The 26,706-nt window shown below is 44.6% G+C and overlaps 1 protein-coding gene across 1 annotated transcript in view; it reads left to right on the forward strand.

The window, feature by feature from the left end:
- The window catches only part of CDC73 (cell division cycle 73), a 127,493-nt gene that overhangs the window by 35,631 nt on the left and 65,156 nt on the right, over window positions 1-26,706 (forward strand). The window contains exons 8-10 of the mRNA XM_038758425.1: window positions 9,921-10,019; window positions 11,183-11,261; window positions 14,543-14,607. Of these exons, the coding sequence (XP_038614353.1) occupies window positions 9,921-10,019; window positions 11,183-11,261; window positions 14,543-14,607 (243 nt within the window). The remainder of the gene's footprint in view (window positions 1-9,920; window positions 10,020-11,182; window positions 11,262-14,542; window positions 14,608-26,706) is intronic.

Consider the following 26,706-nt stretch of genomic DNA (forward strand, 5'->3'; position numbering starts at 1 on the left):
ACCCTGAGGAGAGTACAATAGAATTAGACATGCTTCATGTAACAGGGGAGGTGGATGTGATGATAAAATACAGAGGGGAGGAAGAAGAAAAGAAGCGAGGCAGTTTTTAAGCCATAGGGCGTGAGAGAGAAATGTTAAGGGAGACTGTGAGTTCCCAAGAGCTCAGGTGTTTCGGAAGTGCTGAACTGGTAGTGGGGATTATAAAATGTGAGGAATAGAAATTAATTAGGGAAGGCTTCCTGGAGATATTAAAAGGCGTTTGAGGAGTCGGGGGTATGCCGAATGCAACGTTTCAGAAAAATGACCTGGAAAGAATCAGGCTTTGCGAGCAGAGGCTGGAGGCAGGAAGACCAGTGTGGGAGATTGCATCAGTGGGCTCGTTGGGATGTGATAAGCACCTGGACCGGAGCGGTGGCTGAGATACGTCGTGGCGAAAAGACTGACGGGAATTAGCAACAGAGTGAATGTGAGTGTTGAAAGAAAACGAGCAGTCAAGGGTAATACCAAGATTTAGGGGTTCAGCGAAAGGGTAGCGTTGGCACCTGGAATGGGAAAAGCTCGGTGGAGGAGTTGAGTTTTCGGCACTGACCTAAAGGACCGACTGTGCCTAGGACGCCATGGCGGAGACAAGGTACAAGAGGAAATGGGAGATTTCTGAGGCGGCAAGAAGCCGGGGCTAGTGAGCTAGATTTAGAAGCCATCCGCCTAGGGATGGTGGCCTAAATCATGTGAGTGCGATGAGCTTCTCAAGGGAGTGGGAGAAGTAGTAGTAGTAATGGTAGGGTTTTATGAGTGTCCACTTGGTGCGGTGCACTATACACATTCGAGAAGTACAGAATATCGAAGTCACAAGTTCCCCGCCCACAAGGAGCTTACCCTCTTGCGGGAGAGACATTGTGGAAATAGCTGAGGTAGATACAAGGTAATCAGGTTGGACACAGTCCATGTCCCACATGGGACTCAGTCTCAACCCCCATTTTATAGATGAGGTACCTGAGGCACCAAGAAATGAAGTGACTTGCCCAAAGTCACGAAGCAGACACGGGGCGGAGCCGGGATTAGAATAAGGAGGAGGTAAATGCTTTCAGAAATGCTAGATATGGCCATGAGTGAGGGTGCTGGGAAATGAATCGGGGAGAGCCTGTTAGAAGAGTGGGAAGTGTAAGGAGATCCGTGGTCGGCCTGATGTGGAGAAGGAGTTCCAAGCTTGGGGTTCAGCATGAACCAGGGGAAGGGCGAAGACCCGGAGTTGGGAAATAGCGAGAGAAGAGAGCAGAAAGGTGAGATGGTGGAGAGCCTTGAAGTCGACTGTGAGGAGTTTGTCAGTAATGCGAAGGGACGCAGGGAGTCAGCGGAAGGTATTGAGAAGAAATGAGAGCCATGGATCAGAAAGATGATCCCTGTAGCAGTTTGGAGTGTGGGGAGCGGCTAGAGGCCGGGAGATGCTGTGCAGGAAAAATGGGCAGGATTTGGGAGTTAAAGGAGAGCAGAGTCAAGGATCAGTCAATCAGTGGTATTTATTGAACGCTTATAATGTGCAGAGCGCTGTACTAAGCACTTGGGAGAATACAGCAGAATTAGCAGACACGTTCCCTGACCGTGATGCGTTTACGGTCTAGGGATGTAAGGGCGACATCAAAGCTGCGGACTTCGGGGATGGTTGGGCGGCGGGGTTCTCCATTGAGATGGGAGAGTTAAGCGGAGGAATCGGTGTAGGGAGAAAGATGGAAAGCTGCGTTTTAGCCATGTTGAGTCCTAAGGGAGTGAATGCGAAGGGAGAAGGAAAGGAGACCCCGAACGGAGTCTCGAGAGACACCCACAGTTAAAGGGTGAGGCAGGAGATGTTCTAGTTTTGATTTTCACCTTTTATATTGGTCTAGAATACTCTTCCCCGTCTCCAAAGATATAGTCGTTAGTGGCAAAAATTGGGAATTCAAGTTGAATTGTTCAACCCTCTGAGCATTAGTTTCTAGTAATAGTAGTAATGATGATGGCATTTGTTAAGCGCTTACTATGTGCAAAGCGCTGTTCTAAGCGCTGGAGGGGAATTCAAGGTGATCAGGTTGTCCCACGTGGGGCTCACAGCCTTAATCCCCATTTTACAGATGAGGTCACTGAGGCACAGAGAAGTTAAGCGGCTTGCCCAAGGTCGCACAGCTGACAGTTGGTAGAGCCAGGATTTGAACCCATGACCTCCGACTCCCAAGCCCGGGCTCCTTCCATTGAGCCTCGCTGCTTTCTAGGAACATTGGCCTATGTCATTGGTGTATTTCTAGAAAAGCTTTGATAAATTTCCAGGTTTATTTACCACAACTGGCTTCCGTTGACCATACTCAGATGTTTGAGAGAGAAATGAATCTGAAAAATATCTTGATAGGTAAGAAACTGCTCTCTTTGCGTCTTCTTAGAACTGTAGAAACGGGGGGAAAGCCTCTTAGGACTGTGAAACAATACAGGCGATTAGTGTGAAAGCAAATGAATTTTGTTTTTCGTGCTCTTGAAATGATATTTGTACAATTTCAGTAGCATGCTCTGCTCCAAAGGCTATGTGATTGTCACGTTCTCACTTTCCTGTAGCGGCCAGTGACTTTTTTTGTATGAGATAATCTCATGGAGGTGTACTTCCTTACAAATGCTGAGGTATTCCTGGGTAGGTTTCAACAGCTGTTTGTTTACACCCAAGTGTCAAGCCACGAGAAAATTTCTCGAAGCACTTTATTTTGTAGCAGATTTGACAAAAGATATGGAATGCCTGCTTACTCATGTCAGCTTGGGGATTCCTGGTCTCAGACTATGGGATTTTCAGAAGAGTTAGATCCCGTATGTTGCGTTCAGCTTTCCCCCCCGAACAGATTTACAGCCAAAAGTTGTCGTGTTGTCAACCAGCTTGGGTGACAGTGATATTCCTGTCATTTTAGCTGTTTGCAGAACCGCACTGGCGGCCGTCGATTACTATTGCCTTCGGTGGTGGTAGAACGTGAGTTTATCGAAACCACTGGGACTTCACGGAGTGTGAAACGTGTGAATATTAAGAACTATCATTGTGTGGGAATAATGCAGGAAAACACACCCAACGTTTCTCCTACCTGCCTTCGGATTAGTGGGTAGCTAAGACTGGACATTCTAGAGAATCTATTTTTCAGATTCATTTCTCTCTCAAACATCTGGTTTAAGATGCAGATTTCATGTCGACCACCTCTATTTTACCGTACTCATCATCATCATCATCAATCGTATTTATTGAGCGCTTACTGTGTGCAGAGCACTGTACTAAGCGCTTGGGAAGTACAAATTGGCAACATATAGAGACAGTCCCTACCCAACAGTGGGCTCACAGTCTAAAGGGGGAGACAGAGAACAAAACCAAACATACTAACAAAATAAAATAAATAGATACGTACAAGAAAAATAAATAAATAGGGTAATAAATATGTACAAACATATATACATATATACTCTCCCAAGCGCTCAGCGCAGTGCTCTGCGCCCAGTCAGCCTCAATAAATAACCCTTGATGGATTGATTTCGTTATAGAAAATTGTAAATTTGCAAGCAGCAAATGAAGTACCGGGGAAAAAATGGGCCACGACTATCGAAGGCTTTTCTCAACTCCAGATGGCAGAATTGTACCGTGCTCCTGAAATTCAGGGCTATTGGAAATTTAGCATTCTGCCTTCTCCCGAGCTTATTTAACGAGGTAAAGTAATACTGTCACATATTTTGGGCCTAGAGCGAATGTTAAGTAGCCTTCATAGCCATTTCTGTACTATGTCAAAGCCCCCTTCATTCATTATGGGGGAAAGAAGCGTGATGCCTGTGTAAATACAGGCACGCTAGCACTCTTCCTGGTCGTGGGGACTGTTGGGGCTGTGCCCATTGCTTCACGAGGGTAGTTACGCAGCTCTAAGAAATCCTCACTGAACAATTAAATCTTAAATTCAGTCATTCAATCGTATTTATTGAGCGCTTACTGTGTGCTATTTATTTATTTATTTATTTATTTTACTTGTACATATCTATTCTATTTATTTTATTTTGTTAGCATGTTTGGTTTTGTTCTCTGTCTCCCCCTTTTAGACTGTGAGCCCACTGTTGGGTAGGGACTGTCTCTATATGTTGCCAATTTGTACTTCCCAAGCGCTTAGTACAGTGCTCTGCACATAGTAAGCGCTCAATAAATGCGATTGATGATGATGATGATACAAGTTGGCAACATATAGAGACGGTCCCTACCATCCTGGCCTAGTGGATAGATCCCAGGCCTGGGGGTCAGAAGGACCTGGGTTCTAATCCCGGCTCTGCCACTCATCTGCAGTGTGACCCTGGGCAAGTCCCCTCACTTCTCTGAGCCTCAGTTACCTCGTCTGTAAAATGGGGGATTAAGACTGTGAGTCCCATGTGGGATGTGGACTGTGTCCAACCTGATTAGCTCATATGTACTCCCGTGCTTAGAACAGTGCCTAGCACGTAGTAAGCTCTTAACAATGACCACACATAAAAAACCTGTTATATTTAAGACAAGAAGGAGTTTTCTCACATTCAGTAATGATCTGGGAAAGGCCCCTGCCCAGAGTATATGCCTGTGGACGAAAGGGCGTTACTCCTACTGGATTCGTTCAATCGTATTTATTGAGCGCTTACTGTGTGCAGAGCACTGTACTAAGCGCTTGGGAAGTACATAGAGACGGTCCCTACCCAACAACGGGCGCCCAGTCTCGTCCCGCGTAACCCGGTTTTAGACCTCTCAAGCAAGTGGCCCACTTCCTTTCGAAAGACAGGGCAGAACTGCGGGATTGTGACTCGAGCCTTTTTTTTTTTCCTATTTTAGTTCCCTTTGCTCCTTCTGAGTTCCTGCTTTTTTAGGATCAAAGGAAAAGGACACTAGAGCTCCCTTCCAACCCTCTCCCCACAGTTGTCTGCCTGCTCAGCAGTGTCTAAGCATCAAAGCTCATCTCCCGTGGTTTCAGCTCCCACCACTCCGTGGGCGATTCACACTCTTCCACCTCCAGCTTTCTCCTCTCACCCACATTGTGATTTCGTATCCCTCCCGCCTCTGGATGACATTCCCGCGAGGAAGATCAAGATGGCCCAAAGCAAACTCCACATCTACCCTCCTAGACATTCCTCCTTTCCCAAATGCTCTCCTCGCGGTCGTTTAGTCAATCAGTCGGTCCACGGTATCTACTGAGCACTTACTGTGAGCAAAGCAATGTCCCAAACGCCTGCGAAAGTGCGCTACAGAATCTCCGTGTCATCGTTGACTCTCGTTTTCATTTACCATTCAGCGTTTTATTAGAGGCACTCCACTGGAATCAGTCAGCCAGTCATCATCGTCAATCGTATTTATTGAGCGCTTACTATGTGCAGAGCACTGTACTGAGCGCTTGGGAAGTACAAATTGGCAACAAATAGAGACAGTCCCTACCCAACAGTGGGCTCACAGTCATGTTTCCTGGGCACTATTTGGTGTGCTCTGGTAGGCAGAATCCCTGCCCTCAAAGAGTTTACAGTCTATCCCCCCGACCTTTAGTCATTCCCTTCTTCAGCTTGTTACTTTCAGTTGCATACGTCGGCTTATTCAAATATAATTCAAAGTACATCACTCCCCACCCAGAAGTCTCCAATGGGTCCTCCTTGCTTTTTGTCTAAACAAAAACTCCTGACTCTGGATCCCAAGGCGCTTCATCTTTCTTCTGTGTTCTCTCCTTTCACTTTTCCCCAGCTCAAACCCCGCTCATTCCAAGCAAACAGTCTAAGTGGTCCTCACGCTTGACTTGCGTCCCCTCCCAATTTTGCTTACACCTTGCTTCTGCCTGGCACGTCCCCTCTTCTCGGATTTGCCCAGCCCTGAAAGCTTTCTAAAAAGACACCTGGACAATGCGACTGTTCTCTTACGGAGCGGCCTGGCCTAGTGGAAAGAGCACGGGCCTCGGGGTCAGAGGACCTGGACTCTTATCTCCCGGATGACCTTGGACCAGTCACTTTGCTGTGCCTCGGTGACCTCATCTGTAAAACAGGGATTAAGACTTTGAGCCCTGTGTGAGACAGGAACAGTGTCCCACTTGATTACTTTGTATCTACCCCAGGGCTTAGTGCAGTGCCTGGCACATAGTACGTGCTTAAAGAGGCTTTCCTGGCTATGCAGGCCCACAGCCACCTCAGCACTTGGACATTTACCTGTTACTTATCCAACAATTTGCCTTCTCTGCCTCTTCTCTTCGTAGCTGTAGTGTATTAATCCGTTTTTGCCAATGGTTCTCCCATTTACCTTGTAAAGTTCTTTGAGGGCAGAATTATGCCTTTGACTTTTTGTGTGTTCCCAAGTTCCCAGTCCAGTGCCTCCCAAATGGTAAGTGGTCAGTAGCTAATTGAGTCCACGTTTCCCTGCTCCTCAAGAACTCTCAGCCGCTGCCCGTCCACCTCCGCATCAAACAGAAACTGGTTACCGTCGGCTCTGAGGGGGTCGATCAGCCGGCCCCACCTTACCTCACCTCTCTGATCTCCTGCTCCGGCCCGTGTACTCCGCTCCTCTAGCTCCAACTTGCTCACTTAATGTCCGTTGGCCCCTTTCTCACGTCCTCCCGCTAGCCCGGAGCTCCCTTCCCTTCCCTTCCGTGTATGCCACCCCACCACTCTCCCCACTTTCCGTCCGGCCGCAGGAAAGAACCTAAACCGAACCTTCCCTTCTTCCCCCTTTCCCTTCCCTTCTCCCCCCTTTCCCCTCTCCCCCCTTTCCCTTCCCTTCTCCCCCTTTTCCTTCCCTTCTCCCTCCTTTTCCTTCTCCCCCTTTCCCTTCTCCCCCCTTTCCCTTCTCCCCCTTTTCCTTTCCTTCTCCCCCTTTTCCTTCCCTTCTCCCTCCTTTTCCTTCTCTCTCCTTTTCCTTCTCCCCCTTTCCCTTCTCCCCCCTTTCCCTTCTCCCCCCTTTCCCTTCTCCCCCCTTTCCCTTCTCCCCCCTTCCCTTCTCCCCCCTTTTCATTCCCTTCTCCCTCCCTTCCTCTCCCTCCTTTCCCTTCCCTTCCCCCTCCTTTCCCTTCCCCCTCCTTTCCCTTCCTTTTCCCTCTTTTAGACTGTGAGCCCACTGTTGGGTAGGGACTGTCTCTATGTGATGCCAATTTGTACTTCCCAAGCGCTTAGTACAGTGCTCTGCACATAGTAAGCGCTCAATAAATACGATTGATTGATTGATTGATTTCCAAGCCTTAAGAAGGTCCCTTCTCCTCCAAGAGGCCTTCCCCAAATAAACTCTCTTTTCCCCAGCTCCCTTCCCTTCTGGGTCATCTCTGCACTTTAGATCTGTGAACTCTGGGCATTTTAGACTGTGAGCCCACTGTTGGGTAGGGACTGCCTCTATATGTTGCCAATTTGTACTTCCCAAGCGCTTAGTACAGTGCTCTGCACATAGTTAGCGCTCAATAAATGCGATTGATGATGACCCCGCCCACGACACTAACACACAGATCTAGAACTTGTCTCTTATAAATCATTTGTTTTTATTAAACAAATGTTTATGAAACAAATTAAACAAACAAATAAACAATTTATGCCTCCCCCTTTTAGACTGTGAGCCCACTGTTGGGTAGGGACTGTCTCTATATGTTGCCAATTTGTACTTCCCAAGCGCTTAGTACAGTGCTCTGCACATAGTAAGCGCTCAATAAATACGATTGATGATGTCCCCGCCCACGACACTAACACACAGATCTAGAACTTGTCTCTTATAAATCATTTGTTTTTATTAAATGTTTATTAAACAAATTAAACAAGCAAATAAACAATTTATGCCTCCCCCTTTTAGACTGTGAGCCCACTGTTGGGTAGGGACTGTCTCTATATGTTGCCAATTTGTACTTCCCAAGCACTTAGTACAGTGCTGTGCACATAGTAAGCGCTCAATAAATACGATTGATGATGATGATGATGATGATTAATGCCACTCGCAAGCATTGGAGTCTGGCTTTGGAGTCGGAGGTCATGGGTTCAGATCCCGGCTCTGCCAGTTGTCAGCTGGGTGACTTTGGGCGAGTCACTTCACTTCTCTGGGCCTCGGTTACCTCATCTGTAAAATGGGGATTAAGACTGTGAGCCCCCCGTGGGACAACCTCCTCATCTTGTAACCTCCCCAGCGCTTAGAACAGTGCTTTGCACATAGTAAGCGCTTAATAGATGCCATCATTATTGTTATATTAATGTAAGATTGTTGTGGGCGGGGAATGTGTCTACCTACTCTGTTATCATCATCATCAATCCTATTTATTGAGCGCTTACTATGTGCAGAGCACTGTACTAAGCACTTGGGAAGTACAAATTGGCAACATATAGAGACAGTCCCTACCCAACAGTGGGCTCACAGTCTAAAAGTACTCATGTGGTACTGCCCCAAGTATTTAGCGCACAGTAAATGTGAGCCCCCGTGGGACAACCTGATCACTATGTAACCTCCCCGCTTAGAACAGTGCTTTGCACATAGTAAGCGCTTAATAAATGCCATTATTATTAGTAGTAGTAGTAGTAAAGGCTCAGTAAATACCACTGATCGATTAAGCGAGTCCGGGATACTAGATGTTCCTTTGGAAATTAAGTAGTCGCAATCTTTCTTTGTTGCTCTGCGGTTTTCCTAGGTAAAATAGTGCCAATGCCTTTTTTGGTTAGTAAATCTGAAACAGAAAGTGCAGGGCATTTGAAAAGAGTAAGTCATTGAGCCTTTTTTTTATAAAGGCACAGGGCCTCTGGCCCTCAGACATTAAACTAACAGCCGCTTTGGTTGTGGCTTGTGGTACGTGTTGTGCTGCGTCTTTACCGTACATACCTAATTGCTTCTAATTGGGAGTTACCGAAGTATAAATATATATATGTTTGTACATATTTATTACTCTATTTATTTATTTATTTTACTGGTACATATCTAGTCTATTTTATTTTGTTAGTATGTTTGGTTTAGTTCTCTGTCTCCCCCTTTTAGACTGTGAGCCCACTGTTGGGTGGGGACTGTCTCTATATGTTGCCCACTTGTATTTCCCAAGCGCTTAGTACAGTGCTCTGCACATAGTAAGTGCTCAATAAATACGACTGATGATGATGATGATGATATAAACGAATCCAACTGTCATTTGAATAGGGATTTTAAAACTCATCGTGGCCTAGGGAGTAGAGCCTGGGCCTGGGAGCCCGAAGGACCTGGGTTTTGTCTGCTGTGTGACCTTAAACAAGTCACTCCACTTCTCTGTGCCTCAGTTTCCTTATCTGTGAATTGGGGATTAAGACTATGAGTCCCATGTGGGACAGGGGCTGTGTCCAACCTGATTCGCTTGTACCCGCCCCAGCGCTTAGTGATAATAATAATAGTAATGATGGTGCAGTGCCTGGCATATAACAAGCGCTTAGCAAATACCATAAAAAAAGACTTGTTTTCGACTAGGAATGAAAGTCAAGCTCTGTAGAAGTTCACCATATTAATGTAGCCTGGAATTTGATTGATTATTCGAAACTTTTGCTGTTGTGGGGGAGCAGGAGAGAGAGAGAGTATACACACACATGCACAAGAGCATTAAATAACTGAAGACCAACCTTCACTCCCACTCTTCTTTCCCTCCCTCCCCATAAATTTACTCTCTGGCTAGCTTATCACATAGCTGCCATTTATTCATTGTCGTATTTTTGAAAGAATGAATTCTTTCATCTCCCATGTTGGGGAGATCTTTTCAGTTGCAAAAGGGTGGAAAGCAAAACGTTTCTAAAAGACACAGTTTCTGTTTTCACGCCGATTTTCATTGCGCCGTTTTTCCATTGCCTCGAAGATGTGGCGCGGGAAACTTGGAGTGGTGGAGAAAACCCTTCAGGGACCAGGTCTTTTTGAGTCCCTCAGCCTCTACGGATACGTCTCAGTTAGCCGTGAGATTAACGAAGGTTCATTTGTGTTTCAGAATTTTGCCAAGAATATTTTTGCAATTCTTCAGTCTGTGAAAGCCAGAGAAGAAGGCCGAGCCCCTGAGCAACGACCAGCTCCAAACACAGCACCAGCAGTAAGTAGCTTTCAGACGCCTCTTGGAGGGAGGAGTCCACTCAGCTTTGAAAAGCCGGGCGGTATTAACATTTCACCGGGTTTTGGGTTTTTTTTAAACCATTAAAACAGTGGCTCTGATTTAAATTCCTTTGCATATTGCCACTCCCGTTACTTGGAAATTGATTCTTTATAGCCATCAAACCGAGATTAGGGAAATATAAAATTTTATCTTTGCAAAGAGATTGATGGTTTTGGTTGTTGTTGAGACAAAGTTTAGAATGACAATATTCTGACAAGAGTGTACAAGTGTTTACTCCAAATGAACTACAGTAAAAGTCTGGCGAAGACTGCTCTGTGTAGTCAAAAATATAATTTGGCCAAAAACAAAGACTTTAGATCCAGACGGTATTCAATGGGCAGAAACCTAAAAATGGGGCTTACTGTTTTGAACACAGAATTAAGAATGACGGTTCACCACTCAAACCTGTCAATCTTGTTTCCCATTTCCCAATTATTCCCTTTTGACAATTACCAATAATTATACAGACAAAACAATTTTCTTCAAAACCCAATCGGCCCAAATTTTAGGTGCGTTCTTAGGACTGTCTGCTAGATCATACTCTGCAAATAGTAAGCACTCAGTAAATACGTGTGAGTGAGTGAAATTGGGATGAATACTCATTCATCCTCAGTGGTATTTACTGAGTGCTTACCCTCTGCAGAGCACCGTACTAAGCGCTTGGAAGAGTACAAAAAACTCAGTACACATGCTTCCTGCCCACAGTCAGCGTACTTGCGATAACCAACCCAAAGCCTTATTCACGGAATAAAGTAGCAATCGTAGGTTAATTTCAATTTGGAAAAAAATTATAGCCCTTTAAATTAAAATGCAAGTTAATAGTAGAGTTAATAAGTATTGACCCAGCTCACTGCGACTACGGAAAGAGCATCATATTCCTAAAAGAGAGCAAATTTTATGGTGGCTGAGAGTCCTTAGTAGGAGCTGAAATCCTTCCACTCTTGGTCTCCTCTGCCCTAATCTCTGTGATAACAGTGAGCAAAGAGTTAAAAAGTTAGGGGTTGCTAAGAAACCATCAGGAAGGCAATATTGTGCATAATCAGCTGATGGATATGTAAGTTTTCTTTGAGTTGGGTTAGTATTAATGGCACATTTCTTTCAAGGACCCTACGTTACGGACCAAGCAGCCCATTCCAGCGGCCTACAACAGATACGATCAGGAAAGATTTAAAGGAAAAGAAGGTAATCTGATTATCTCTCATCTTTTTTTCCCCCCATCTTTACCAGTGCTCTGAATGAGATTCTAGTCATTAACTGCAGTTACTTATAATATCTTTGTACTCTGTTGTGTAAATAGCCGTAAAACTCTTGGCTACCATTACACTTGTGGGCATAACTGCTTCCTTCACACCGACATCTGGACCTGCACACATCTAGAATGTATCCTTAGTCCTCAGTAGTGTTCCGTCGAAAATGTGTAATGAAACCATCTGTTGGAGAGCCAACTGTGTAGGTAGTATTTTATTTTTAAAAAGGTTCTTCAGATCTGTATTCCACCAGAGGTTCCAGAATTGAGCGATATGGGCTTTAGAATGATTTCCTGGCATTTAATGCACCACGTTTCGTTGTCCTCCAGAGAGTTCGAAGCACCCAAATATGCTTAGGAGAAGGTATTTGTGTAAAGGCACGGAAATATTTTCTACCCAACCCATTCATACAGTGCAGCATTAGCAACTCGATAGCCGAATTAACCGGTTTCTTCCAAATGATAGGGACTGGAAATGGATCTGAAAAGATGGCGATCCCACTCTGTTTATATATCTCTGTATCGACATATAAATATATAGCTGTACATCTATATAGATATCTATAAGTGTCCTGCCCTCTGATGGCTAACTAAAAGGAAGAAAGCTTTAATTTAAGTCGTCCATACACGGAACTCATGGTTATAAGTTCTCTCAGTATTATTTATCTGGTCTAGAAAGCGTGGGAATGAGCTCGTAAGGGAGATTGTGGAGCCTTTGTCTTCGGTGTTCTCTGTCTGCCAGTGGATGGTTTAAGGATTCAGGTGCCTGAGGCTGAGGGCTGGACTAGATGATCTCTCAATCTCCTCTTTAGCTTTGTGGTTCTTTAATTATGTAGTTAATAATTAATGTGGAATAGTCATAAAATAGAACATTTTTGCTTTCGGGAATGTCGGCACAAAATATCTTAATAGTTCCTCAAGGCGAGAGACTGGACCAGCTGGTTGCTTAAGGTTCCTTTCGTCTTTGTGATTATTTAATTACGTGATTAGTAATCACCTTGCAGTATTTGAAAATCAGAGAATTCTTGCCTTTTGGTTTTTCTGTGCAAGTTATCATAATGTTCTGACATTCTTGATCCCGCGGCTCCCTCCGGTTATCGCACTATCTCCCTCCTACCGTCCCTCTCCAAAATCTTTGAGTGAGCTGTTTACACCCCCTTCCTCCTCTTCTCCAGTCCTCTCCTTGCCCCCCTTCCAGTCTGGCTTCCGCCCCCTTCACTCTGCGGAAACTGCCCTCTCAAACGTCACCACCAACCTCCCCGTCTCCCAGGCCCTTGGGGTCATCCTCGAATCATCTCCCGCGTTCAACCCACGTATTTAATCTTCTCACCAAATCCCGTGGACTCCACCTTCACGACATTAGTAAAATCCACTCTTTCCCCTCCATCCAAACTTCTACCACGCCGATCCAAGCGTCTCTTTTCCCGCCTTGACTACTGCATCAGCCTCCTCGCTGGCCTTCCCTGTACCGTGTCTCTCTCCACTTCAGTCCATGCTTCATTCTGCTGCCCAGATCGTTTTTCAAAAATAAAAATGTTCCATCCGCATCTCCTCACTCCTCAAGAACATCCAGTTGTTTCCCGCCCATCTCCGCATCAAACAGAAACTCCTTACAGTTGACTTTATAGCTTGCCCACCGTCGTCATTTCCTCACTGATCTTCTAGGGTAGCCCAACCTTCGTACTTTGCTCCTCTAGTGCCAAGTGCTCAATGTGCCCCAGTCCTTTCCAGCTCACTGCCAACACCTTTCCCACATCTTCCTTCTTAGCCTGGAATTTCCTCCTCCTCCGTAGATGCCAGACCTGTCACTCTCCCCACCCTCAAAGCCTTAGTAAGGGCACATCTCCAAGAGGCCTTCCCCGATTAATCCTCCTCCCTAACTCCTCTCCCTGCTGCATCATCATTTATGCAGTTGGATCTGTACCCTTTGGACATTTTTGTACCTATCCGTAACTGATTTATTTATATTCATGTCTTTCTCCCCTTTTAGACTGTAAACTCGTTGTGGACAGGGAAGGTGTCTGCCAATTCTGAGCTCTGCACGTAGAAAGCGCTCAATAAATACCGGTGATTGATCAATTCAGAAATCAGATTATTTTGCTTCGGCATAAGCTTGTGAAAGCCATTTAAACTTTATAGGCATTTAAGAAAAGAGCCAGAGGTCTTAAATCTATGACACATGCCATCAAGTGGCAACCAGATTTTTGTGTTTTTCAGAGTGTCAATTCTTATCTGCTAGGAGAGATCGGATCTGCTATCCTTGGTTATATTTTATTTCAGGGTCTTGGCCCTGAGTCAAACAGAGGAGGTTTCATTTCTGGAATATTTGAATTAAATCTGTGCTATTTTAAGTAGGGGTCTTTACTTACAAATAATGAAGAAATGGAAATTAATTCACTCTTCACTTTCTGCTCTTTAACTGTGCTTTGGGATTGTTGGATTGCGTTGGGGTTGGGCTGGATTGTCGTTCATTTATTTTAAAGACAGTTTTTCTTGTCTTATTGTAGTCTTTGGTATGCCCCAGATATTTGTATTTGACTACTCTTGGAAAATAATTGCAAAAAGATCCTTGGGCCACCTCTAGGGCATATTAATTTTTTTGTTTTTCTGAATGTGAACAATTTTTTGAAATTAATTTGCATTATTGTGCACCAAGTACCTTCACTTGGTAGATAAGCAGAGACAAGTGTAACAATGTATTGTACAACCAGCCTTTCAGGCCCCGTAGTTTAAAATTTTTGGCAATGCAGAAATTCATAAATATAATAATTTGCTTCTCTGGGAAGTATTTTATTTTTATCATTGCCATTCCACAGCACGTTTTGAAGAATGTTGGCTCTCATTTGTATTTAATAGATGATTTATCCGTAAACCCCAGCTTCCGTATCTTTGCATGCCTGTTTCCCCATTTTTCTTGAGAAGCACCTCCCAAGAAGTCTGACTGTGGCCAAGGGCAAGTTTAGCTGCATCCTTTTGGTTCTTCCTAAACAATAGCTCCAGAATCCCTTCCTTCCTTTCCACCCAAAGTGCCGCCAGGCCGATCCAAGCACCGTTTATATATCCGTTTATATATCCTGAAAAAAATGTCTCGTTCCCATCTTTGAAGCTAAACTGCAGCGAACAAACCTTTGCTAATAGAGATGAGGCAAATTATGATTCTAGAGATAATTGGGACTATGCGATTTTGGACTGAACAGAAAATCCATTTTCTTCACAGAGACGGAAGGCTTCAAAATTGATACTATGGGTACCTACCATGGAATGACCCTGAAGTCTGTAACTGTAAGTAAACATTTCTTTTATTTGGGCACGTGTTTAGGGTGGCTTTGTTTGCCCTTTCCCTGAGTTCATGGGTGAATAGCAGGCATTTAAAAAGTTGTGAGCCTGACTGGAAGTCTGGAGGAATACTTATTAGTTTGCGAAATGCATATTTTATGTTAGTAAGCAGAGCCTTAAGTGATGTCTTTTTACAGAAAAATGGTACCGAACTGGTAATGGAAGCTGTGCATATACAAATTGTTTTCTCGGGTTCGTGAGAAGCGTATTTTTCTTTCATAGCATATTTAAGATTCAACTCTGTGTGATTTAGTCACATGGGTTTTACCCCATGGAGGTTAGTCAGGGATCATATCTAAACACTAGTATGCCTAAATGTATTTTGGTTGTGGAAAACATTCCTCCAATATGTGGGGGACAAATGGGTATCTCAGATTTTACCTCTTTAAATGTGTGACGTGACCACTAATGATGGTTGGGTGGAATGCTTGGTTGAACTGTGCGTTACTGTAGTGATTGGGCAGTAAACAGAGGCTAAGCAGATCTTCACCTCTTGCTAATCTGAGTTTTTTTTTCCTTTGCTAAACTGGTTCTAATGTGTTCAAATAAATATTGTTTGGATCAGTTGGTAAAACATGGTGCAAAAATAATGGAGATGTATTAAGAATTGTTCCACATGTATCCCTACATAAATAGGACAAATAAGCAAACTTGCCTAAAATCCTACCTGAAATACTCTCAGAACCAAAGAAGATTTCTGACTGGGTAAAAAACAGTAGCCAATAGAAATAGCTGTTTCTTAACATCAAGAATCAAATAGCAGCCTTAAATCCAGGTTTCGAGGACTACTTGAACGTAATCCCACCTGTTTTGCAGAAATAGGATAAAACTTGCCTAAGTACTTGTTCTCGGGCTTTTAAAAAAACTCTTAATTCAAAAAGATTTTCCCATGTTCCGCAGTGGACCATTAATGTAGATTTAGGCTTCTTAGTTTCATTAAAAACCTCTTTTTAGTTTTGCCTTTTATAGGGAACAGCAGTCATATAAAATATGCTGAGAGAACATGGCTCTGTTTGGGGTCCCAAGTGCCGTAAAATTTGGGGAATAATTTTTGAGACTAAAGTACCTTATGCCGTTAGCTATACCTATATAAAATGTGCCTTAAAACTATGCTCAATTCCAGTTATGGATGACAGCGCATGTCCAAAGTAACCCATTGAGAATTAGCGTAAGAAAAATTTGAAGAGGTGATGTGATTTCCCATTTGATTTTGTCCTTCAGTGTGCCCAAATATAAAACATCAGTTGTAGAGATTCAATCGGTTGTGTTTATTGTAGAGATGAGTAATATGGTCAGGAAGTCGCCGGTGTTCTTGAATTTTCGAAGCAGATACTCTGTTCTGTGCTGTGAAATAGAAAGCATCAGGTATGACCGTGCTCTGATATTTGGACTGATTCTTATTCACGCTTGAGAGAAAGTGTGGGCTTTGTCTTTTTCTGTGAGGCCTTTGATGTTTGGGTCCTTTCATATAGGCTCCCGCCATCTACCTGCCTCTGGCTAATGAATCAGGAGCCTGGACCAGTTGATCTCTTGAGATCTTTTTCATCTCTGTTTCTTACAATTCAATGAGTGGGATTTCATCTCTCCCCCATGCCCGACCTGCACTCGGCTCCACCAAGCTTTTTTCCGCTGCACTCTGCAGTGCCCTCTCCCATCCTCCTCTCACCACATCTCTGTTTTCCTCTCTCCCCTCCGCCCCAACCCACCCATCCCCAACAATGCGTACACGGACCTCACTCCGATCCACCCCATCTCTACCATAGCACATTCCTCTCTTCGCTCTCACGCCAGCCCATGGTCCCTCACTCTGTGGGCAAACTCCCCTTCATCCTTAGCCTGTGGGAGAGATGCCCATTCACTCCTCCTCCTGCCGTCACTGGAGCCTGCCTCGCCCCAGGCAATATCGGTTCCCCCAAGAGGACCTCGCCTCAGCTCCCATTTCCCTCGATTCCTGAGGAAATGGGGAGGAGTCAGACCACCTCACCTCTTCCATATCCTCCCTTCTTTTCGTTTGAAGTCCACACCGTCCATCCTCTTCCCCTAGTCTCCTTCTGCAACTGCTCGTTGCAGTCATTTGCCCTGCGACCCTGATCCTCAGAGACTTCAAAATCCATGTGGACCATCCCATTGAGGCGTTCTCCCCCCACACTCTTCCCAGATCAACCAGGCTCTGCTCTGTCTTAAGTCTCCTTGACCTCTCAGCCACCCGTAATGCTTTTGACCACTCCCTTCCACCCTTGGGAACACGCTATCCACCCTTGGTTTTCCTCGCACAACTCTTACCGGTCTTCATCCTTTCTCCTTGGCCTCTCCTCTGTCTCTTTTTCGGACTCTTCTTCTGCCTCTCTCTCCCCTGTCCCCCATCCTCTGTTCTCACCATACACTCACTTTCTCAGGGGGCTTATGGCTTCAGCTTCCATGGCTGGTCAGATGACTCTCCAAACCACCTCTCTGGCCCAAACTTCTGTTAGGAGATTTTACTAGTTTTTCCCTGGTTAGTATAAAAATGCCTTCTAGGCAAAAAGCAGAAACCACCGCTCAGTGGCTTTAAGGCCCTCCAACACTTCCCTCTCTCTCTCTCTCTCATAGTGATATTTGTTAAGTGCTTACTATGTGCCGGGCACTGTACCGAACACTGTGGTAGATATAATTTAAGCAGATTGTGCACAATCTTTGCCCTGTGTAAGCCTCACAGGACAAGAGGCAGGGAGAACAGATATTTGAACCCCCATTTTGTAGATGATATAGAGAAGTTAAGGGACTTGCCCATTGTCACATATTAGGCAAGCGATGGAGGCAGAATTAGAATCCAGATCTCCCGACTCCTGCCCTCTACTCTTTCTTTCTACCAGGCCACACTGCATCGCTTTCCATTTCCGTCTTGCTTATCGGTAAATGTTCTCCTGTTTCACTCAGGCCTGTGCTCTTCTTCTCTCCTACACTAAGCCACCCCTTTCTCATATCCTCATCACTGTGTGCCACTCTTGTGTCAGTTGTACTGAAGCACTTATTTTTTCATCTGCCCATCAGTCCAGTCTGTTCACCTATTTCCCCACTATTTTCTGCCCTTCTCCGTGGTTTACATGCTCCCTGAAGGCAGGGATTGTCTGTTTTATCTTGGTTTAATTATCTCTCTCTCTCTCACTCTCCCTCTCCTTCCCCACTTCCTCTCCACATGTTACAGTTTGCGAATCATTGAAGCTTACGTTGCCCCAGTGTATTAAAATGCGCATTAGATGGATTCTTGGCCCCTTTTTAGTTCATGTCACTGAAATTCCGGAAAAATAAAGTAAATAAATGGGTTTTGAATTTATATATTTTGCACAGCCAGTTGTGGTGCAGCACGTCTTCTAATGCTTAAACGATAGCAGACAACTTGGAAGCCCAGTGGCTTTCAGGAAAGCGCTACGGTTCTGTTCCCAGAGTACGGGGTTGGTTGAAAGCAGTCTCACCAACTGCTTTTGATGCCAGTATGTACTGTACCATCCGGGCCCGTGAGCAACAAATTAGAAGGTGCCGAAGAACTAGCGTTGCTAGCCGTGAAACTGAAATGCGGGAACCAGCAGGTTTGTGAACCGGGGCTGAAGGAAACAGTCTGCTGTTTGTTCCCATGTTTTTTAAAGTGTCTTTAGAGTCTGATACACATTTTATAATAGGGAGGGCATCAAGGAGCCAGGAGGCCTGCCTTCCTATCCCAATCTGCCACTTGCCAGCTGTGTGGCCTTGGACAAGTCAATTTACTTTTCTGTTTCTCAGGTTTTTCATCGTTAGGATGGGGGAAAAAGGACCCATATGCCATAGACTGAGCCCCATGTGGTATGGGGACACTTTCCGGGATTTTATTCTTTTAATCTACCCACCCTTAGCCCAGTTTGCCAGAGAAAGTGCTTAATAAATACCTTCATTATTTTCCTAATCGCTGTCACTAAAATTACAGTGCAGTATCCAGATGGGGTTCCAGTGACTGCCTAATTCCTTGTTTAGCTAATTTTGTTCACTTGATGAAAATTCCAGTCGTCACCATCCTCATCGGATTCAGAGAGTGGTGGGATATTGAAACTGACTGAAGTACTTTCAAAGGCTAGATCGCTTCATCATATATTTACGGACACTTTACTAATTTCTACAGTAGGTCAAAGTATTGCATTCTTGTGGATCGAAAAATATCGGAGCATCCATGAAGAGACCGCTTAGATAAGAGGATTCGGAAAAATGTACGTGAAATGTTTCACGGGAAATGCTGAGAAGCAGCGTAGCTTAGTGCCGAGAGCTTGGGCTTGGGAGTCAGAGGTCATGGGTTCTAATCCCGACTCCACCGCTTGTCAGCTGTGTGACCTTGGGCAAGTCACTTAACTTCTCTGTGCCTCAGTTACCTCATCTGTGAAATGGGGATGAAGACTGTGAGCCCCACGTGGGACAACCCGATTACCTTGTATCTACCCCAGCTCTTAGCACAGTGTTTGGCGCATAGTAAGCGCTTAACAAATACCAACATTACTATTATTATTATTATTATTATTATTACTTCAGAGATTTGTGGTATGATTTGACTGCTAAAAGTAAATGGTGACTGACAGGATTCAGTTTGCAGTGTTAGTGATTTGTGAGTTGAATAACTTGAGTAATAGAATATTTTGAATTAAGTGGGGGAAGTAATGGCAGACCGAGCTGTGTATGTCACGACGCTTGGTAATGTGTGATGAATAAGAGAATAAGCTGGCCTTTGAGATAATCACAAAATGGTAATTATTATTATTAGTAGTAACAGGTATATTATGAGGTCCTTTTGCTTTAGGGCGGATATCTTTATATTGAAAAAGCAGTATCTAGGAAAGAGTTTTAAATTGGAGTATTTTGTTGTTGTTGTTGTTGACTGCGTTTGGTGAACTCCTCACATATCCCCACCAGTAATCTGCCTTTCCGTCAACTTTTGTTCAGGGAATACCTGGTGATTTTAGTTAATATTGTGTTGTAATCAGGACTGGGACGTCAGTGTGGGCAAATAAGCCCTAGTACGCCTTAATAAACTAACCTCATACACTTTGATCAGAGTATCGCTAATGGCATTGCTTTTATTTTTGAAACTTCTTTGGGTTTACAGATAAACCTCAATTTTTTAGCTTTTATTTTCACAGGATTTCTGTTTGCCCACACTATCTTTGCTTCATTGTACATAGTTAGGTTTGCCCTATTTTGAGCTGCTTCATGTTTTTCCAGAGCTTGGGTGTGGCCTAAGGCTACTGGGAATCTACTACCAGAAGGAAGCTAACGGACTATTAAAAGGCAACTAGTTCTTCCCCCAAAAGCCACCACAGATCCCACGCCATATAACCAGCAAACATCACCGATGCTAAGGATGTTTTGCTTTTAAGGCGAATAATTGCCCCCCAGAAGGTGCCTTGAAATTAATGCTCATTGCCCAAAACTGTTTTAAGTGTTTTCAGCAGTACAGGGACCCCCCGATTAGCGCTTGTAATCGGTTCCATACAGATGGGAAGGCTGGGTGAGAGAGGGCTAGACCGGGAGTTTGTTGTGGGCAGGGAACATGTCGGTTATATTGTACTCTCCCATGTGCTTAGTGCAGTGCTCAATAAGTGAGCGCTCAGTAAGTGCAATCTTCTGACTGGCTTAATGAAGGGGCTTTTTTTTCCCTGCTAGCCTGTTTGGAGCCTTCTTTTTTGCGCTTGCAGTTTTAACTCCGGCGATAAGGCCCTTGCCGGCTGAGGCTCCTGCAGAATGGGGGTTCAGCTCCCCAGCTGCGGCTGTCCACGGGCCCCCCTTCGCAGCCTTGTTACTTTCTTTCCCTTGGACCACCAGACACGTGCTTGTCAATCGACTCATCAATTAGTGCAATTCTTCGGGAGGCTAGAGCGAGAAAACGTGAGCGATACCTACATTGCAGTTTATTTACAAACGAGTCCTAGATGCCATTCCCCGACTCAGAGCAGGTACTTTATGCATGTTTTAAAAAATGGCATTTCTTAGGATCTGCCAGGCACCACACTAATTGCCGGGGTAGATACAAGGCAATCACGTTGGACACAGTCCCGGTCCCACGTGGGGCTCCCAGTCTTTATCTCCATTTTCCAGATAACTGAGGCACTGAGAAGTTGTGACTTGCCCAAGGTCACGCAGCAGATGCGCAACGGAGCCAGGATTAGAACCCAGGTCCCCCTGACCCTCAGGCCCATGCTGTATCCACTGGGCCCTGCTGTGTCCCATGTATTATCACCAACTAATCTTTAATTCTGTAAAATTTGCAAACTGTCCATCCTTTTTAGAACAGCTAGAGACGGAAGGCAGTGCTTCTCCTGTCCCGTGAGATTAAAAGACAAACACGAGGAAAATGAGGTACACAAAACTGCAGAGACATAAGCAGATGCCAAAGGGGAGAACCATGTTCAGAAGGAGGCAGAGACCGACAAAAATAAATCAGATTCAGAGGCCCACAGAGAAATGCGTGTAGCGCAAAAATAATAATAATAACAATAATTATTAATATTGTTATTATTATTCCACCAGGGGAAGCAGTGTGGAAGGAGCACTCAGGGGCCCGGGTGTCGGGCAACTTGGGTTTTATTTCCGTCTTTACCACTTGCCTGCTCTGTGACCCTTAAATCTTTTAATTTATCTACGCCTCAATGAACTCACCTGATAAATGGGGATTAAATATCCACTCTCCCTGCCCCATACACTGTGACTGTGTGACATGTTGGACTGTGTGACTGTGTCTGACCTATCTCAGAGCTTAGTACAGTGCGTAGCACACAGTAAGCGCTTTAATTCCATTATTTTTAATTAGTAACGGTGGTAGTAGTGGTGTCTTAAGAACAAAGTCCTCCAGGCTCCATTGATTCCATATTAATCTACATGATATGGAGTTTACTCGTACTCCCGTACAGTATTTTATGATCTTTACCTGTTTTCCAAAACTTTCCAGGTCAGCCTGATTTCTTAGGTTCTTTATTGGGATGATGTTTCTCCTCTTGGCTGAGTCCTGACTTCATATCTAACGCTGACCATTTTATGAGGGGGGGGAAGGCTCAAAGGATTCGTTTTAATAGATGTCCATCATCCTTTAATCAGTAATCCATGATCAAAACTTAATATGCCATAATGTTAATATGAATAAATTAAAAGTGAAAGTTTCTAGCCAGCGAATGGTTTAGTGCAACAGTACTCGTGACTTCTGAATAGACCATTGTTTCTGCCGATTTATCACGGAGCGGGCTTTATTATGCCCTTCTCTCTCTTTGTTCCCTCAATCCCGTTGCTCAGTGTACTCAATATCATAAAAACACCAACTGTCTTAAAAAGGGAAGGTGGCCATTCAGTTCTTCCCCGTTTAGGATTTCAAAAGTGCCTTCCAATAATTTTCAGTCGTCCCAAAGGTAATAGGCAAAAGTCAAACTTTTGAGCCATCCGTTAGTGTGTATTAAGTACCTGTTGTGTGCAGTGCACTGTCTTTTAGATTCTTGGGCCAACAGAAGACGCAGAGGTAGTCTCTATCCGTGAGGCTGTTATAGTCAGATGGGGGGAGTCAGACACAAAGGTATTCAAAAGAAAAGCTTAAATGTTATTCCTGCAGCCAAAGTATGCAAAAAATGAATGAATAGGTGGAATAAATCAATAGACATGCAACTTCTGAAAGTGACTGGTGGGATGTTATAGCCCAGGGAGAAGGGGGAATTAGGTGAGGAAGCACTGTGAGCAGAAATGGATTTTTAGATGGTAAGTTTTTTGGAGTAACGGAGGAGCTGCTCCTTTTTTATACTGAGTGCCTGACTATTAAACTACTCTGTTGTGTCGTGCCTGAAATTAAGTTTGTTTCCCAGAAATTAGGGACCCAACCGTAAATTTAAGATTATAAACCTCGTTAATGTAGACCATAGCACTTCATGTTTTCTTTTTGTTTCTAATCTTTTCTAGTCTTCCCGCCTCCCGCCCCCTTATTTGGACGTTAATTCTAGGTCTCAATTTCTTTTCCAGGTCTTTTTCTTGGTGGATGTTTCTTTTAGTGGTGTTCTTCTTGTCTTTCCTGCTTCCCATGTTTCTCTGTGAGTGTTAACTGGTCCCTCATGTAACCTCAAAGTATGATGAACTGTTCTCGCAGTATATTAGCATCTGCTTATTTCAATTTCCAGGATGGTATTCTGGAATTTGAAATGGTCAGAAGACCTGTTCTTTCTGGGGAGATGTAAGTCACCTAGACCATCTCTTGAGTTTTTGTTCAAGAAATAGAGGTCGTTGTGAAAGCTCCTTGCTATCTCGATACGCCGCACCACTGAAACTCCATTAATATATGGGATTGTTAATGTTGGCATATATCATCTACTCTTTGAGCACACCCGATTCATTCATTTATATTAATTGAGCGCTTTTTTTGTGTCAAACACTGTGTCTTTAAGCTTCGTGATAGAGTCACAGGGCGGTTGGATCGGACATCCCCACCGAAAGTCCAAGGCAGTAATCTTGTAAAAGTGTCCTCTTCCTTGGTAGATATGCCTCACGTCAGTGTCTTAAGTAGAATATATATTATTTGATATATTTATATTATATAAGCATACAATGTACGACACACTACATTAAGATATATTATTTGTATATTATATAAATATAATAAATTAAGTCATTGTATAAAAGGCTCAGACTAATTGGTAACCTGCTTCTGGATCAGAGTTTTCAACATTTCTTTTTTTAATGATCCAGGGAGCCATCGCCCAGGAGTGTTAGGGTGGCCTGCAGTCTGACATTACATTGACATTTTCAGCTATTTTTAGAGACTTCACATTCTGTCCTCACTGCCCCTCCACATAATAATAATAATAATAATAATAATAATAATGGCATTTATTAAGCGCTTACTATGTGCAAAGCACTGTTCTAAGCGCTGGGGAGGTTACAAGGTGATCAGGTTGTCCCACGTGGGGCTCACAGTCTTAGTCCCCATTTTACAGATGAGGTAACTGAGGCACAGAGAAGTTAAGTGACTTGCCCGAAGTCACACAGCTGACAATTGGCGGAGCTGGGGTTTGAACCCATGACCCCTGACTCCAAAGCCCGTGCCCATTTCCACTGAGCCAAATATATATAGATATATTTCCTGAAGCCCAGTCAAGTCTTTATTCCATTAGAGCAAAGAGCGGCCGCAACAAGAGAAAGCCTTTGCTGGGCTTCAGATCTTTGGGTACCCTGCTGCTTCTGGGTTTCCATCGTTGTTATTATCAGTAGTGTGTCATCCCCCCCCGCCCCCCATGGTACTTAATTAATTAATTAATAATGGCATTTATTAAGCGCTTACTATGCGCAAAGCACTGTTCTAAGCGCTGGGGAGGTTACAAGCTGATCAGGTTGTCCCACGGGGGGGCTCACAGTCTTAATCCCCATTTTCCAGATGAGGGAACTGAGGCCCAGAGAAGTTAAGTGACTTGCCCAAAGTCACACAGCTGACAGTTGGCGGAGCTGGGATTTGAACCCGTGACCTCTGACTCCAAAGCCCAGGCTCTTCCCATTGAGCCACACTGCTTCTCCTAAATTGGGTAATTTATTACCCAATTGCCACCACCCTACTGGGGTAGATACAAGCTAATCAGGTTGGAAACAGTCCATGTCCCACATGGGGCTCTCAGTCTTAATCCCCATTTTACAGATGAGGGAACTAAGGCCCAGAGAATTTAAGTGACTTGCCCAAGGACACCCAGCAGCCAGATGGCAGAGTTGGGGTTAGAATAATGATGATGATGATGATGGTATTTGTTAAGCGCTTACTATGTCCCAGGCACTGTTGTAAGCACCGGGGCAGATACAGGGTAATCAGGTTGTCCCACGTGGGGCTCACAGTTTTAATCCCCATTTTACAGATGAGGCACAGAGAATAATAATAATAATGGTATTTGTTAAGCGCTTACTATGTGCAAAGCACTGTTCTAAGCGCTGAGAGGAGGTTGCAAGGTGATCAGGTTGTCCCACGGGGGGCTCACAATCTTAATCCCCATTTTACAGGTAACTGAGGCCCGGAGAAGTTAAGTGACATGCCCAAAGTCACACAGCTGACAAGTGGCGCAGCCGGGATTTGAACCCATGACCTCTGACTCTAAAGCCCGGGCTCTTTCCACTAAGTCATGTGTTCTGACTCCCTGACTTGTGCTCTGTTTAAAACCCACTGTTTGGAGTACTTACTGCTCTACTACGCATGTCGGCCAGCACGTTGATGTTAGAGACACAGCCCATGCCCTCATGGAGCTAATAGTCTGATGGGGTGACTGATGGGAAATTCGGTTATTTAGAAAATAATCCGAGCAGGGGAGGAGGTTGAGATTGAGCCGGTAGTAGGGAGGAATGAATAGATGAATAAGAAAGCGATGAAGAAGTTGGGAATGTAAAATGCTAATACGGGTTTATATTCATAATGACTTTTGGGATGACCCATTCTGGGATGGGGGGGAAGCAATCAGGATCCAGTTTTGGGAGGTGCCGAGTGTTCAGGAGGGTTGTGTAGCTTGGGAAAAACTTGGGCGTTAAGTAGGTCGGGCTGCTTCGTTAGAAATAGGTCTGACGAGGATTGCAAGATATGTTCTTAAACGGAATGGACTCACGTACCGCAAGCCATTTTTAAGGCTACGTCCGCAGTTGTGTCCCACGTGTTTTCAGGACGAGTTTGAGCTGGAGCATTGCCGGGGGAACAGGCCCCCTCTCCCCGCCTCGCCCTCCCTGCCCCCTTCTAAGTGGATCCCGTTTGGATATGGCTGTCTTCTGTGTGTGAAGGAATGGTTTGGGTGCCAGTGGGCGGCATCAGAGGGGGTGACTTGTAGAGCACGCGCTTTTCTCCGTGAGGGGATTTTGTAGGAACGCCGCCCTTGCATTCTAGAAGCTGGCGTAGGTGCAGCCTGCTGTCCGTAAGGCAGTCTGCACACAGTAAGCACTCAATAAATACGATTGATGATGATATAGGGAGCCGTGGCCTCCTTATTCCAGTCACCCAGCCCCAACTCCCCACAAGGATTTGTGTAGGCCTGAGCCCCAGTCCCGAGTCCCAGTCATGGAAAAGAAAATACTCCGTACACCAGGGTGAACCCAGAGAGCCCGCCGCTCCGTTTCTCAGAGGCGCGCGTCCCTAGGCGGTTCCTTTTATTCTAAAAGCCAAAACACCCCATTTTGAAGTTCTTGAGCGATCCGGTGGGACGTCGGCCTTTCGACGGCTGTCCGAAGCCGGATTTTATGTCTGTAGCAGTTGATGCTTTGGTGGACTTGGAGCGATGACAGTAAAACAACTGGCATTTGCATTTAGTGGGAGCACCAACTGAGCACATTACAGTTATAGAGGGCTTTCACCGCTGATGGTTTCTAGGGCGGTTCATTTAGAATAATTTAGTGTGTAGTTTGCAAGCCTCAAGAGGGACACGGACTGTCCCACCCGTGTTTTTCTTCCAGCGCTCAGCCCAGCGCTTTGCACACAGTAAGCACTGAATAAACATGACTACCAGTTCTATCTTAGCTAATTATTCTGCACCACCGTATATTATAACGTCGCAGTTAGTATTGGGTTATATTGTGTGAAATCGGGTTCATTTGTGAGTCAGCAGGATAGGTAGGGATTGTCTATATGTTGCCATCTTGTACTTCCCAAGCGCTTAGTACAGTGCTCTGCACACAGTAAGCGCTCAATAAATACGATTGATTGATTTAAGAATGTTGAATGCAGTGGTAACCGCAGTCAAGACAGTGAGCCTTGCACGTAGTCTTGTCTCATTCAGTGCAGGAATATGCATTTTCCCACCGGCAAGATATCGAGGACACGGTTTCACTCACTCATTCCTTTTTGTGGTTGAATTTTTATTGTCTGAGGTTTCTCGTATACGGAGACACTCGAGTACCTGGCATTTTCACTAAAAAGGCAGTTTTCCAAGAGCCGAGGGATGTAGTGATTTTGTCGGAACCTGGGCCACCCTACTGATTTACAACAAGGTTTTGCAGTGTGTTAACAGGTGGGAGTAATTTGCTCTTCAGGAAACTATATTGAGATGGCAAGAAGAAATCTAAGCTAGA

This window comes from Tachyglossus aculeatus, chromosome 16 (genome assembly GCF_015852505.1).
Source record: "Tachyglossus aculeatus isolate mTacAcu1 chromosome 16, mTacAcu1.pri, whole genome shotgun sequence".
In the NCBI taxonomy this organism is placed as follows: domain Eukaryota; kingdom Metazoa; phylum Chordata; class Mammalia; order Monotremata; family Tachyglossidae; genus Tachyglossus; species Tachyglossus aculeatus.